General features: G+C 41.7%; 1 protein-coding gene across 1 annotated transcript in view; it reads right to left on the bottom strand.

The window, feature by feature from the left end:
• The window catches only part of LOC132586964 (zinc finger protein 213-like), a 24,045-nt gene continuing 11,119 nt past the window's right edge, over positions 1-12,926 (bottom strand). Inside the window, exons 4-8 of the mRNA XM_060259169.1 lie at positions 11,097-11,152; positions 10,800-10,926; positions 9,022-9,144; positions 8,363-8,662; positions 1-269 (exon numbers count right to left, since the gene is read on the bottom strand). Of these exons, the coding sequence (XP_060115152.1) occupies positions 1-269; positions 8,363-8,662; positions 9,022-9,144; positions 10,800-10,926; positions 11,097-11,152 (875 nt within the window). The remainder of the gene's footprint in view (positions 270-8,362; positions 8,663-9,021; positions 9,145-10,799; positions 10,927-11,096; positions 11,153-12,926) is intronic.

The raw sequence follows: 12,926 nt of genomic DNA on the forward strand, positions 1-12,926 counted from the left end.
TCAGCCAATGTGAGCTCCTGGGCCGGGGTGTCCGCCATCTTCGATGCCGACGCGGTCGATGCCGAACTTTGCGGGCGAAGCGCCGATGCCGATGCGGCCGATGCCGAATTTTGCGGGCGAAGCGCCGATTCGGTCAACGCTGCCGACAGCCGAGCCGCTCGGTTTTTCCTTGTTTGTTTGGAAAAGCGAAGGCAATGCGGGCAGGCCTCCACGCGATGCGCTTCTCCCAAACACAGTAAGCACAAGGAGTGGCCGTCCGGAGGGGCGATCTTCTTCCCGCAAGCACGGCAGCGCTTGAAAAACCCTCAGTGACTGTCCATAGACGAAAGTCGCAAAGAAAAACCCACTCAGAGTCCTCTGAAAGGAAAAAAACGGGAGAAAACAACAGAAGGAGAACCCCGAAGGGTAATCCGACAAACACACACACAACTATTGTTTTTTGTTTTTTTTTACTAACTAACTAACTATTCTATCTATCTACACTAACAAAACAATAAACGGGCTAATACAACGAGAAAAGGCAAAGCCAAAAATCTCACCGACCGGGAAGACGAAAGGTAAACCCTTCAGCGCGGCGGTCAGAAAGGAACTGGCGGGATCCCCGCACCGGCAACGGTGGGCATGCGCACTGGGACGCCTGCGCATGCCCATTGGCGCCGAGCGCGGAAAAATCCTGGGCTTTTCAGGTACCGATTCGGGAACGGCGCAGGCACACTATCCCATGGGTGTGAATGCACAGAGACCACGAAGAAGATCCACCGGAAACAAAACGTCTCATTTACATGAAACAAATAATCATCTCTTTAAGGAGCTATGACCCTCCCGTAAATGAGTTTTATTTTCTCCTGCTCATAACGTAACACTTAATCATGAGTTGCCAGTTGCCTGGAAAGGTTAGACATTTCGTTAACACCATGTGGGATAGTGGGATGTACTTGAGGGCTTCAAATATGGCTCAAGCTCCTTCAATAGCCTATTTTTAACATGTCTGTCTGCTGAGGGCCAAAATTCTGTGTAGATTCATGTTTTCAAGAAGTCTTTCAATGAACTAAGATGTTCCATGATTTCTAATTCTCTGGATTCTTAGATTTCAAAGACCGCCATGCTGAATCCCTTTCCATACTCTGAGCATTCAAAAGGTTACTCCCCTGTGTGGGGATTCTGATGGTTTTTAAGATGGCCACTCTGACGGAATCTCATTTTAGACACTGAGAATTCAAAAGTTTTCTCGCCTGTGTGGGCTCTCTGATGGCTTTTAAGATGGCCAATGTGACTTTATCTCTTTCCGCACTCTGAGCATTCAAAAGGTTTCTCCCCTGTGTGGGTTCTCTGATGCTTTTGAAGACGGCCACTCTGACTGAATCTTTGTACACTCTGAGTATTCAAAAGATTTCTACCCTGGAGTGTGGTGTGGCGGTTAAAAGTGTTGGACTAGGGGGGGCGGAGCGTCGCTGAGCAATGGTGGACGTGTTTTAGAACAGCTCCTCCACCTTCCCAACAAAATCTGGGCCCTATAGCCAAGTCGCAGGCTCTGAATTCGCTCCCAGATGGGAAAATCCTTAAAAACAAAAGTGAAGGCTAAAGAAACTCCAAAAACAAAAGCGAAGGCAGCTTCAGAGACATCGCCGTCGGTAAGAAATTTCTTTTCCCCAAATCTCTCTCCGGGCCTAGAAGATCAGTCTGTGCTGACAGAGCTTAATATGGCACCAGGGCAAAACTCACCCGTTACTGCCCAGCTAAATAATGAAGAAGCCCCTTTATGCAGAAAAGACCTTTTACAACTAAAAGAAGATATTCATGTCTATTTTAAAGAGACTGTGGAGAGTCTTCTGGCCCCAGTTAACAAAAAAGTAGAGGAAATAGCAAGCGAGCTGGAAGTAACTGCCAAAATGGCAGAGCAAACTGCAGAAGCCTTGCTGGCTATGCAATCCGAAATAAAACAAATAAAAGTTAAAGAGTCTCTGCTCACTACTAGAATTATAACTTTGGAAAACCGTTGGAGAGCCCTCCACCTGAAATTTAGAGGGATTAAGGAGGGGGCGGAAGAAAAGACGGGCATTGCAAATCTCATCGTTAAATGGCTGACAGGGGTAGTACCTCAAGAAAATGGTGCAGGCCCAGCTATTGCAAGAGCCATACGTTTAGGTCCGTTGGCCCCGGCGCGGAATGGAAAGCCAAGAGATGTGTTGGTCCAATTTGTGAATCCTTCAATCAGAGCCAAAATACTCCAGGAAGCCAGAAAAAAAGGTGCCTTAAACTATGAGGGTCAAAAAGTGCTAGTGCTATTAGATCTGCCGGCAGAGGCATTAGAAAAAAGGAGAAGTTTAAAATTCTTTGCAGCTAAGCTGTATAATGAGAACATACGATTTCGGTGGAGCCCTATCTCTGATATCTTAGTCTACAAAGGAGGTGCACTTTTCAAAGCATCGGACCTAGAAACAGGAAAATTACTTGTAAGCAACTTGAGCATTAAACTGTCCAAAAGGGAGGCGGAAGAGTTGCAAGCCCTTTTTCCCGGATCAGAACAACTAACTCCTGTTGCATCTTAAACTAACAATGGGTTAAAAAGCAAGAAAATGGCATTGTTTCGTTGCCAGGTTCCTTATGGATAGAACATTGCAATTTTTATATACCTTGAGGTATTATAGGTAGTTTAAAAAGTTTTTAGAGAGTGATTTAGAATGAGTAATATTTATGTTTTGTGCAAATCCTGAGTATATTTTGTATGTTAAAACTACTGTTAACAAATTTTTGTTCCCTATAACTCTTTAGTCTTAAAGAAGGTCTTGATTGAGATAAGCTGTAAAAACAGGAAAAGAAGACTTTCCCGCCTTTTTTACTGGCTTCAGACGACCAGCAAACACGAACTGTAACTTGACTCAATGTAATGGCACACAAAACCACAAGAGGGCAGCAACATCTTGACTGATTTGAATGAGGTTAATATGAACAGACATACTGAAGCCCTTATATGTCATATAGTTAATGAATAGTGATTATTGTTTTTTTCTCAATTTTAATAGAGGTCTTGATTGATATAAGAGGTAAAATTAATTTAGTATTGAATAGATATAAAACTAATGAATTTGACTGCTGATGATATTTAGGAGTTATTATAAATTAATGGAAATTTATTTATACTTTTGAAATCTACACAAATAATACAACTGATATGAGACAAGACTAATTTACTGGAACACTGATTACAAAATTAATGAGTTTTAAATATTGCTGGTTATAAGTTCATTTTTGATGATAATAAAAAACTGATATATTTAGATATTGTAGAGGTACAAATAGTTAGTGATAGTTATGAATAATTTCTTTTGTAAAATATTTAGAATGGTTAATAAGGGAACTACAGCTAAAGGAAACCTTATGTACGCAAAAGTGTACTTGTGTTATGTTACGTAATGTATAATGAAATTTGGTTGAGTATTTAGAAATATTTTATGATTTATGAGTTTGAAATAGTGCGTTTAAAAAATTTATTTTGAGGTTGAGGAAAATCTCAAATTACTTGGAGAAAAATGTTTCACTGTCTAATATAAGACTACATTTATATTATTTATTAAATTTTAGATAGAATTTAAATTTCTGTATGAGGTAAGATTGATTAGGTTGGAAATTTTATGTGACTGAAAGTTAACAGTCACTTTTCTTTGTTTTGTAAAATGGTATATAAACTAGCCTGCTAAAAAATTTTCCAGAAAGGGAAGGAAGGAAGGGTCTATTTTGTACTTTAGTGTTGATTGAAAGATATTTAGTTCTTATGGTTTTCCTAGGAAAACGTTTACATTATATTTAAGGAAAAGAGTTTTGGATTCTGTATAAGTGAAGATTTGAACAACGCCCCCCAGTGGCTGTGAATGTTTAGAGAGAAGGTTAGTCTTTTCAGACAAGAAAGCATTGTAATAGCTTTCTTTTTTCGTTTATTATCTTCTCACCCTATTCTTGTTTAGTAGAAGGGGAGGAGTCTCTGAAAAGCTTCCCTAATTAGGGGAATTACGTTTAGGATTTCTTGTTCTTGTTGTAGTTTGTTAAGTGGTGTTGTGTTGTGACACCATTGATTTTTTCTTTCCCTTTTTTTGTTTTTGTTTGTTTAATTAAATTAAAAGATGGTACATGCATATAAGCTCCTTAGTTGGAATTGTAGAGGCCTCAACAACACTGTAAAACGTAAAAGACTTCTCAACACTATGCAGAGAGATAGAGCAAATATAGTTTGTCTACAGGAGACACATCTAAAGAATACAAATGGAAGATTACTGTCTTCAAATTGGTTTAACCAGAGTTATTTGGCGGCAGGGACCTCAAAATCTAGGGGAGTGGCAATTTTGTTTTCAAAATCGGTTCCATTTCAGTGTCAAAAAATAAAAGCAGACCCTAGAGGCCATTATATTTTTGTTAGAGGAGAATTGGATGGCCAGCCACTAACGATAGCATCTTTATATGCCCCAAATGTTAATCAGAAAGACTTTATTAGAACAACGCTTCAACTACTAACTGAATTCCAGGTAGGAGAAACTGTAATTGGTGCAGATCTAAATTACATAAGCGATCCCAAACTAGACAAGACGCACAAACCAGGGAAAAAGGTAGCAAAATCAACAGGTTTATCGAATATATTAGATTCATTTAATCTGGTGGATATTTGGCGTTCACTAAATCCGGGAGTAAAACAATACACCTATTATTCTACAGTACACCAAATTCACACAAGAATTGACTATCTCCTAGTAAGTAAAAAGTTAGCCAATCAGATGCAAGAAGCGGATATAAGCCCACGGGTGGTCTCGGACCATTCGTGGGTCACAGGGATACTTTCTACTCAAAATGAGGATACCCAAGGATACTATTGGAAATTAAACAAACTATTATTACAGGATGAATCGATATGTAAAAAAATAACAGCAGCAATACAAGAGTACTTTAAATTTAACACTACTAAAGATGTATCACAGGAAACGTTGTGGGACGCTTTTAAAGCAGTCATAAGAGGGCAGTTAATTGCAATGGCATCCACATATAAAAGGGAAAGGCAATCATTACTACTAGAAATCACAAGTAGAATTAAACATCTAGAACTACAATATGCTAAAAAGGGAGGGAAAAGACTGTTAAGAACATTAGAACAGGAACGTAAAAAGCTAGATTTGTTAGAAACCTCCCAAATACAAAAAAACCTAATGATACTTAGTCAAAAATATTTCACTAAAACGCCAAAATCAATAAAGTTGCTTAAGCAAAGGACTACACAAAGAAAGGTATCCCACCTTATCCATAACATGCAAAATCAGCAAGGGTCCCTGGTTACTAAATCTAGTGAAATAATTCAAATATTTCAGAATTTCTACCAACAGCTCTATAAATCAGAGAATCCAGACCGCAATAAAATTAAAGAATATCTCACTTCTATAAATTACAATATAAAAATATCTTCTGAACATATATCCTACCTGGAACAGGAAATAACACAAGTCGAATTATCCAATACCCTAAAACACATTAAAAACAACAAAGCCCCAGGTAGGGATGGTATTCCCATTGAATTTTATAAACTATAAACTTTTTTCAAGGTGGTATTTGACACCTAAAAAGCTTTTTTTAGCACATATAAAGCCTACTCCTGAATGCTGGAAGAACTGTAAGCAGGAAGGGTCATTTCTGCATTGTTGGTGGCTGTGCCCGGAAATCAATAAATTTTGGGGGGAAATTAAACCCATAGTAGACAACATCATAGAGGGAGACATTCCCTTTACACCAGAATCCTTTCTTTTAAATTACTGGCCTAATATAAAACTTTCTCAGTTGAAGAAAGAATTAGCAACTCTTTTGTTGATGGCAGCAAAGCTCTTGATTGCCCAATATTGGAAACGAGATGTGTCCCCTAACAAACAGCAATGGTTGACCAAAGTGTGGGAAGTAGCAGCTCTAGATAAATTAGCTATACAAATAAGAGTATTAGACATACAACAGAAGAACAATAACTTTATTGAGAAATGGTTTCCTTTCTTTAACTATATAAATTTAGAAGAAGATTTTGAAAAATATATTCAAAAAAAGTATATTAATTTTTCATATTATTGAAGATTCTTTTATATTACAAATTATAGGTTATTTATTGAATGATAATGTACTATAAACATGGGTGAAATGTGTAACAGTGGAAAACAATCAAAGGGTTTAGAGGCGCTCTACTTAACATGAATGATATTTATGCCATGACTATAATGTACGTATATCATTGTAAGTATTTGTTGTTGAGTGTGTATTTGATTGTTGGTTTTGGTTGAAAAATTAATAAAAAATTTAAAGTAAAAAAAAAAAAAAGATTTCTACCCTGTGTGGGTTCTCTGATGGCTTTTAAGATGGCCATGGTAACTGAATCTCTTTCCACACTCTGAGCATTCAAACGTTTTCTCCCCTGTGTGGGTTCTCTGATGCCTTTGAAGATAGCCACTTTGATTGAATCTCTTTCCACACTTTGAGCATTCAAAAGGTTTCTCCCTTGTGTGTGTTATATGATGGCTTTGAAGATGGCCACTGTGAGTGAATCTCTTTCCACACTCTGAGCATTCAAGTTTTCCCGCCTGTGTGGGATCTCTGATGACTTTTAAGATGCTCAATGTGACTTAATCTCTTTCCACACTCTGAGCATTCAAAAGGTTTCTCCCCTGTGTGGGCTCTCTGATGACTTTTAATATGGCCGCTCTGACTGAATCTCTTTCCACACACTGAGCATTCAAAAGGCTTCTCCCCTGTGTGGGTTCTCTGATGGCTTTGAAGACTGGCACTGTGACTGAATCTCTTTCCACACTCTGAGCATTCAAAAGGCTTCTCCCGTGTGGGTTCTCTGACGGCTTTGAAGACTGGCACTATGACTGAATCTCTTTCAACACTCTGAGCATTCAAAAGGTTTCTCCCCTGTGTGGGTTCTCTGATGGCTTTGAAGACAGGCACTTCGACTGAATCTCTTTCCACACTCTGAGCATTCAAAAGGTTTATCCCCTGTGTGGGTTCTCTGATGGCTTTGAAGACTGGCACTGTGACTGAATCTCTTTCCACACTCTGAGCATTCAAAAGGCTTCTCCCCTGTGTGGGTTCTCTGATGCCTTTGAAGAGCGCCACTCCGACTGAATCTCTTTCCACACTCTGAGCATTCAAAAGGCTGCTCCCCTATGTGGGTTCTTTGATACCTTTGAAGATCGCCACTGTGAGTGAATCTCTTTTTACACTCTGAGCGTTCAAAAGGTTTCTCCCGTGTGGGTTCTCTGATGCCTTTGAAGACTGCCACTCCGACTGAATCTCTTTCCACACTCGGAGCATTCAAATGGCTTCTCCCCTGTGTGGGTTCTCTGATGGCTTTGAAGACTGGCACTTTGACTGAATCTCTTTCCACACTCTGAGCATTCAAAAGGTTTCTCCCCTGTGTGGGTTCTCTGATGCCTTTGAAGAGCGCCACTCCAACTGAATCTCTTTCCACACTCTGAGCATTCAAAAGGTTTCTCCCCTGTGTGGGTTCTCTGATGCTTTTGAAGATCACCACTCCAACTGAATCTCTTTCCACACTCTGAGCATTCAAAAGGCTTCTCCCCTGTGTGGGTTCTCTGATGGCTTTTAAGATGGCCACTGTAACTGAATCTCTTTCCACACTCTGAGCATTCAAAAGGTTTGTCCCCTGTGTGGGTTCTCTGATGCTTTTGAAGATAACCACTCTGACTGAATCTCTTTCCACACTCTGAGCATTCAAAAGGCTTCTCCCCTGTGTGGATTCTCTGATGGCTTTGAAAATAGCCACTGTCACTGAATCTCTTTCCACACTCTAAGCATTCAAAAGGTTTCTCCTCTGTGTGGGTTCTCTGATGCCTTTGAAGACTGCCACTCCGACTGAATCTCTTTCCACACTCTGAGCATTCAAAAGATTTCTCCTCTGTGTGGGTTCTCTGATGCCTTTGAAGACTGCCATTCCAACTGAATCTCTTTCCACACTCTGAGCATTCAAAAGGCTTCTCCCCTGTGTGGGTTCTCTGATGCCTTTGAAGTTGGCTGCTCCGACTGAATCTCTTTCCACACTCTGAGCATTCAAAAGGTTTCTCCCCTGTGTGGGTTCTCTGATGACTTTGAAGACTGCTACTCTGACTGAATCTCTTTCCACACTCTGAGCATTCAAAAGGCTTCTCCCCTGTGTGGGTTCTCTGATGGATTTGAAGTTGGCTGCTCCGACTGAATCTCTTTCCACACTCTGAGCATTCAAAAGGCTTCTCCCCTATGTGGGTTCTCTGATGCCTTTGAAGATGGCCACTGTGAGTGAATCTCTTTTTACACTCTGAGCATTCAGAAGGTTTCTCCCCTGTGTGGCTTTTTCTATGTTCTTGAAGATGGCTAAAGCGTTTCTCGCCTCTGTGGGTTCTTTGGTGCAAAAAGAACTCCGATCTACTTTTGAAATACTTTCCACATTGAATGGATGTACTTGCCTTCATTATTCTCTGATTTGGAAAATGTACAATACGCCATCTTACATCTCTTTTCTCAATAAGCCTGACTTTCATTCTCTTAGGTCTGCCTCGACTCCTGATGTTTTCTCTCAAGTCTTCATTCTTAACTCCTTCTGGCAACTGTTGATCAAGTTCATCACCCTCTTCATTCTTCTGATCATCCTCTGCTGAAATAAAGAGATCCCATTAATGCCTGAGGGAGCAGGTAAGATCCCAAAGCACCCACGTGACTTTAGGAAGAAAGGATTGATGGCCCTTTCACCTCCTCCAGCTTTCCTGGACATAACCCCCCCCCCCCCCAACATACCTAGGATATATTATATTTAAGGATCCCTCATCCCCTCAAGAGCCACAGCTCTTGCTCAGAAGGAACTCCTGACCCTTCAAATCCCAGTTCCCAAAAGGCCTCTTTACCCAGCAGGCTGTAGGACTGTACCAAGCCAAATGTTGCTCAGAAGTGAATCAGAAATTTCCATGGCTATTCCTCGCCTGTTCTCTTGACATAACCGTGAAGGGTACTCACTGTCAGTCACCTCCTTTGGAAAGGAAACATGTTCTTGGGATCCTCCCGAGAAACTCTGCAGCCTTTCTTTAGATGCGAGACTCTTGTCTTTCTCCACCAACATCTCTCTTACACTTCGGTCTTCTTTGGCACACACACACACAGATAGAGAGGGAGAGAGAGATCATTCTTATATGGGGAAGGAAAGAAATTCAAGAGTAAAAATTCTTCTGGGAGGATGGAACCGTGGTCGAGATCATAGCCCATAATTCCAACTGGTACAAGTGGGGAAGATCTGTGAGGCAAAGCTCCCCACTTCCCCGCAAGGCGTAACGGGATTCTTAAGAGGCCTGGTCTGCCTTGCAGGTGTTCGTGATTTGACTCTCCCTGCAGGTAACGTCCTTATCTCTTTCAAGGCCAGACTCAAGACTCTGGTAATGGGTTAACTGTGAGATTAATCCCGCTGTGTAATCAGGATGGAGGGGGAGGGGAATGGTGCTACCAGCCTCAGGAAGATTCCGTCTTGGAGGATCCTTGATTGGCTCATTTGAGCCACCTGATCCTAGAGGGGTGGAAAGTATAATACCGGTATAGACCAGAGAGAGGCCATGCAGACTTTATGCTCATGCCATGCTGGTGCACTTGGATGTTTCTTGCTTTCTTCTGATGAACTGCACTATGTAGAGTAACTTAGGCTACAGCTGGAATACATATGCTGTAAGGAGAGGTACCACCTAATGCCAGACATTTCATGAACATAAGATAGTTTTTCTGTTGCTGAACTGGTTAAGTGTTTGGTGTAATGGCTAACATAGGTGTAGTGGTTAAGTGTGTGGACTCTTATCTGTGAGAACCGAGTTTGATTCCCCACTCCTCCACTTGAAGCTACTGGAACGGCCTTGGGTTAGCCATAGTTCTTGCAGAGTTGTCTTTGAAAGGGCAGCTTCTGTGAGAGCTCTCTCATCCCTAGCTACAGAGTGTGTGTTGTGAAGGAAGAATATAAAGTATATTGTGAGCCGTTCTGAGACTCTGATTCAGAGAGAAGGGCAGGGTATAAATCCAATATCTTCTTGTTCTTCTGAGCTGCAGACGTCTTGTTTTTACATCCTTCATAAATCTTTAGAACTGTAGATGACTTGTTTTTACATTCTGTATAAACCTTTATATAGTTTTAAAAGTCCCTGCTTGACTTGTGTCCACTCTCCTTGTGAACCGACTGAACTGGGTGCTGTTCCGGTACAAAGACTAGTAACCCAGGGGGACCCAGGCTTGGGTTCTTAACGGGATCATTTCCTGATCTCAGTTCCAGGGGATGTTTATAATCCCATCGCGGGGAGTAGAGGTGGTGTTGTAAATTTTAGTGAGAGAGAAATGAGGATCTGGCCCCTCCCAGAGTCTTTCCCAGCGTTCTGTCGTGGGCCAGCCTGAGCTCTCCACAAAGTCCCCTAGGGAAGAGGACTCCTCAGGAGAAAGGGAGCCACACATGGCTGGCTCTGAGTCTGCAGAAGCCAGCAAACAGGCTGGTGAGCTGCAGGCTGCCCAACACTCACTACCAACAGCTGTTCCAGAGCCACCCCGCAGCTCTGGGATTTGTGTGAGCACCTGGACATGTCTGGCTTGTTGGCATGCAGCTGCTACATACCAGTCTCTCATCCCCACCTTTGCCTCTGGTCTCTGACCAGGACAACTTATCTGGCTTGGGGGAAGGCCACAACACTGGGCAAGGAGCTGGAAAGTCCTCAAAATGATGTACTGCTGTCCAAGTTCTAACTTTGGCACTTCTGGAAGATCTTCCTTACTCAGAGAGATGATGCTCCAATAGTTCTCCTGCATGACTTCCCTGTAGAGAATTCTCTGGCCCGGATCCAGCAGGGCCCATTCTGCTGGAGTGAAATGGACAGACACCTCCTCAAAGGAAAAGGGACGCTGAAAGAACAAGCAGATTTAGTTCTCAGAGACTGCACACTGGAAGGGACTGCTCTAAAGGGTACAGGATGTATGGCTTGACTTGGGGATAGCCTCTCTCTCCTGGACCATTGTAGAAACCGCAGGAGCAAAAGCCACCCCCCAGGCTGTTCCCTGTTTATCTCCCCTACCTGGACTGTTTCCACACCCCCAAACACATGAGGACTCAACAGCATCTCTCCGCTACCTGTGGAGGAAGGAGAAAGAAGGAAGGAGAAAGATGAAACAAGGAAGGGTGTCAGTCGTGACTTCCTATTCCATTGGCTGGTTTGTTCCCCTCTTCACACACTCCCTTCCCAGGAGGCTGAAACCTTGCCCTGCGTACACGCAACACATTCTTTTACTCAATTCTGGGAGAGGCAGAAGAGAAGTACGCATGAGCCTCAGGGGTGACAAAGGCCACCAACATATTTCAGGCTTCTGTGAGACTTGAATGTGCCCTATGAACTCTGGAGTTCAAAGGTCACAGCATCCCTGCTGGATCAGACCAAAAGCCCAGGAATCCCATTCTCCTGCTGGCTGGGCCTTTAGGTCAGGTCTAGTGGTGGGAAAAGGGACTGGAAATGACATCACATGACATGTCACCATCACATTCAACCAAAAACCAGACATCACTTGAGCGTTTCTGGAGAAGCCAGGGTAATATCAGCGTCAAGCTAAGGCCTCCCCCTGATCTCCTGGGGTACCAGACCACAGCCTCTCATTCCTACCTCAGCATCCTATTCCCCGCAGGGCCTGCCCAGTGCCCCTATAAGCCTGGGCACAGAAGCCACATTTCCCCATGATTACTGGCCCCTAGGAACTGGCTTTCAGCGCTCAGTGCTGCCCCAAGAGTCAGAGGCTCCCTGTGCCCACCAGGTGGAATAGCTCTGCCCAGGTCTGTCTGCCTTTTCTTTTCTTTCTTGAGCCACCTTGACTTCCTTTTATGAAAGGAAGGTGAGATATGAGAATTTCAATGAATGGGAGGAATGTACCATCTCTATAATTGTGTCCAATCCCCTTAGTTATCAGTTATAGTGCAGATAAACGGCGAGAGGAGAGTAGAATTTTGACGAAATGGACAGATTTAGTCAAAACAAAAGAAAAACAATTAAAGATAAATCCGTCACTACAGAAAATTAGGACTGAAATAAAAAATCTCCAACATAAGATTCATTTAATTTTTTTTAGAGGAGATGGAAAGAAAGATAGCTTATTCCAGATCACAATTTTTTGAGAATGCAAATAAACCTGGTAAATGGCTTGCATATAGAGTTAGGAAAAAAAGAGAAAAGAAAGTGATAAAAGTTTTGAGAGATAAAAATGGAAAACACACATCTGTTTTGGAAGAAATGAAGACAATAATTCGAGACTATTATGAGAATTTGTATACTAAGAGTGAGAAAAATAAGGCAAAACAAGAAGAATATTTGTTGAATAAAGCGAAGATAAAGTTAACGGAGGATCAGAGGAGTTCTTTAAGTGATCCGATAACGATGTGCGAAATTGAAGAAGTTTGGACCAAACTAAAAAGAAACAAGGCTGCAGGTCCTGATGGCATTCCTCCAGAATATTATATAACTTTTAAAGAAAATCTTATAGATGTCTTTAAAAATCTAACGGATGAGGTGTGGTTTTCGGCCAAAATTCCAGAATCCTGGAAGTATAGTAATGTTGTCCTTATCCCTAAACCCGAAAAAGAAACGGATGATATTAGGAACTATCGTCCAATATCCCTGCTTAATATAGACTACAAATTATTTACAGCGGTATTGGCCAACAGACTAAAGAAGATTTTGAGAGTAGTCATTCATCCTGACCAAACTGGGTTTCTACCAAGAAGGTATATGAGAACAAATATTCGGATGCTCTTAAATGTTTTAGAATATTTTGAGTTTAACAGGGACAAACAATTAGCGCTTCTATTTCTCGACGCAGAAAAAGCGTTCGATAATTTGGATTGGAATTTCATGATCGAACTT

The sequence above is a fragment of the Heteronotia binoei genome, chromosome 1 (assembly GCF_032191835.1).
Source record: "Heteronotia binoei isolate CCM8104 ecotype False Entrance Well chromosome 1, APGP_CSIRO_Hbin_v1, whole genome shotgun sequence".
Taxonomy (NCBI): Eukaryota; Metazoa; Chordata; class Lepidosauria; order Squamata; family Gekkonidae; genus Heteronotia; species Heteronotia binoei.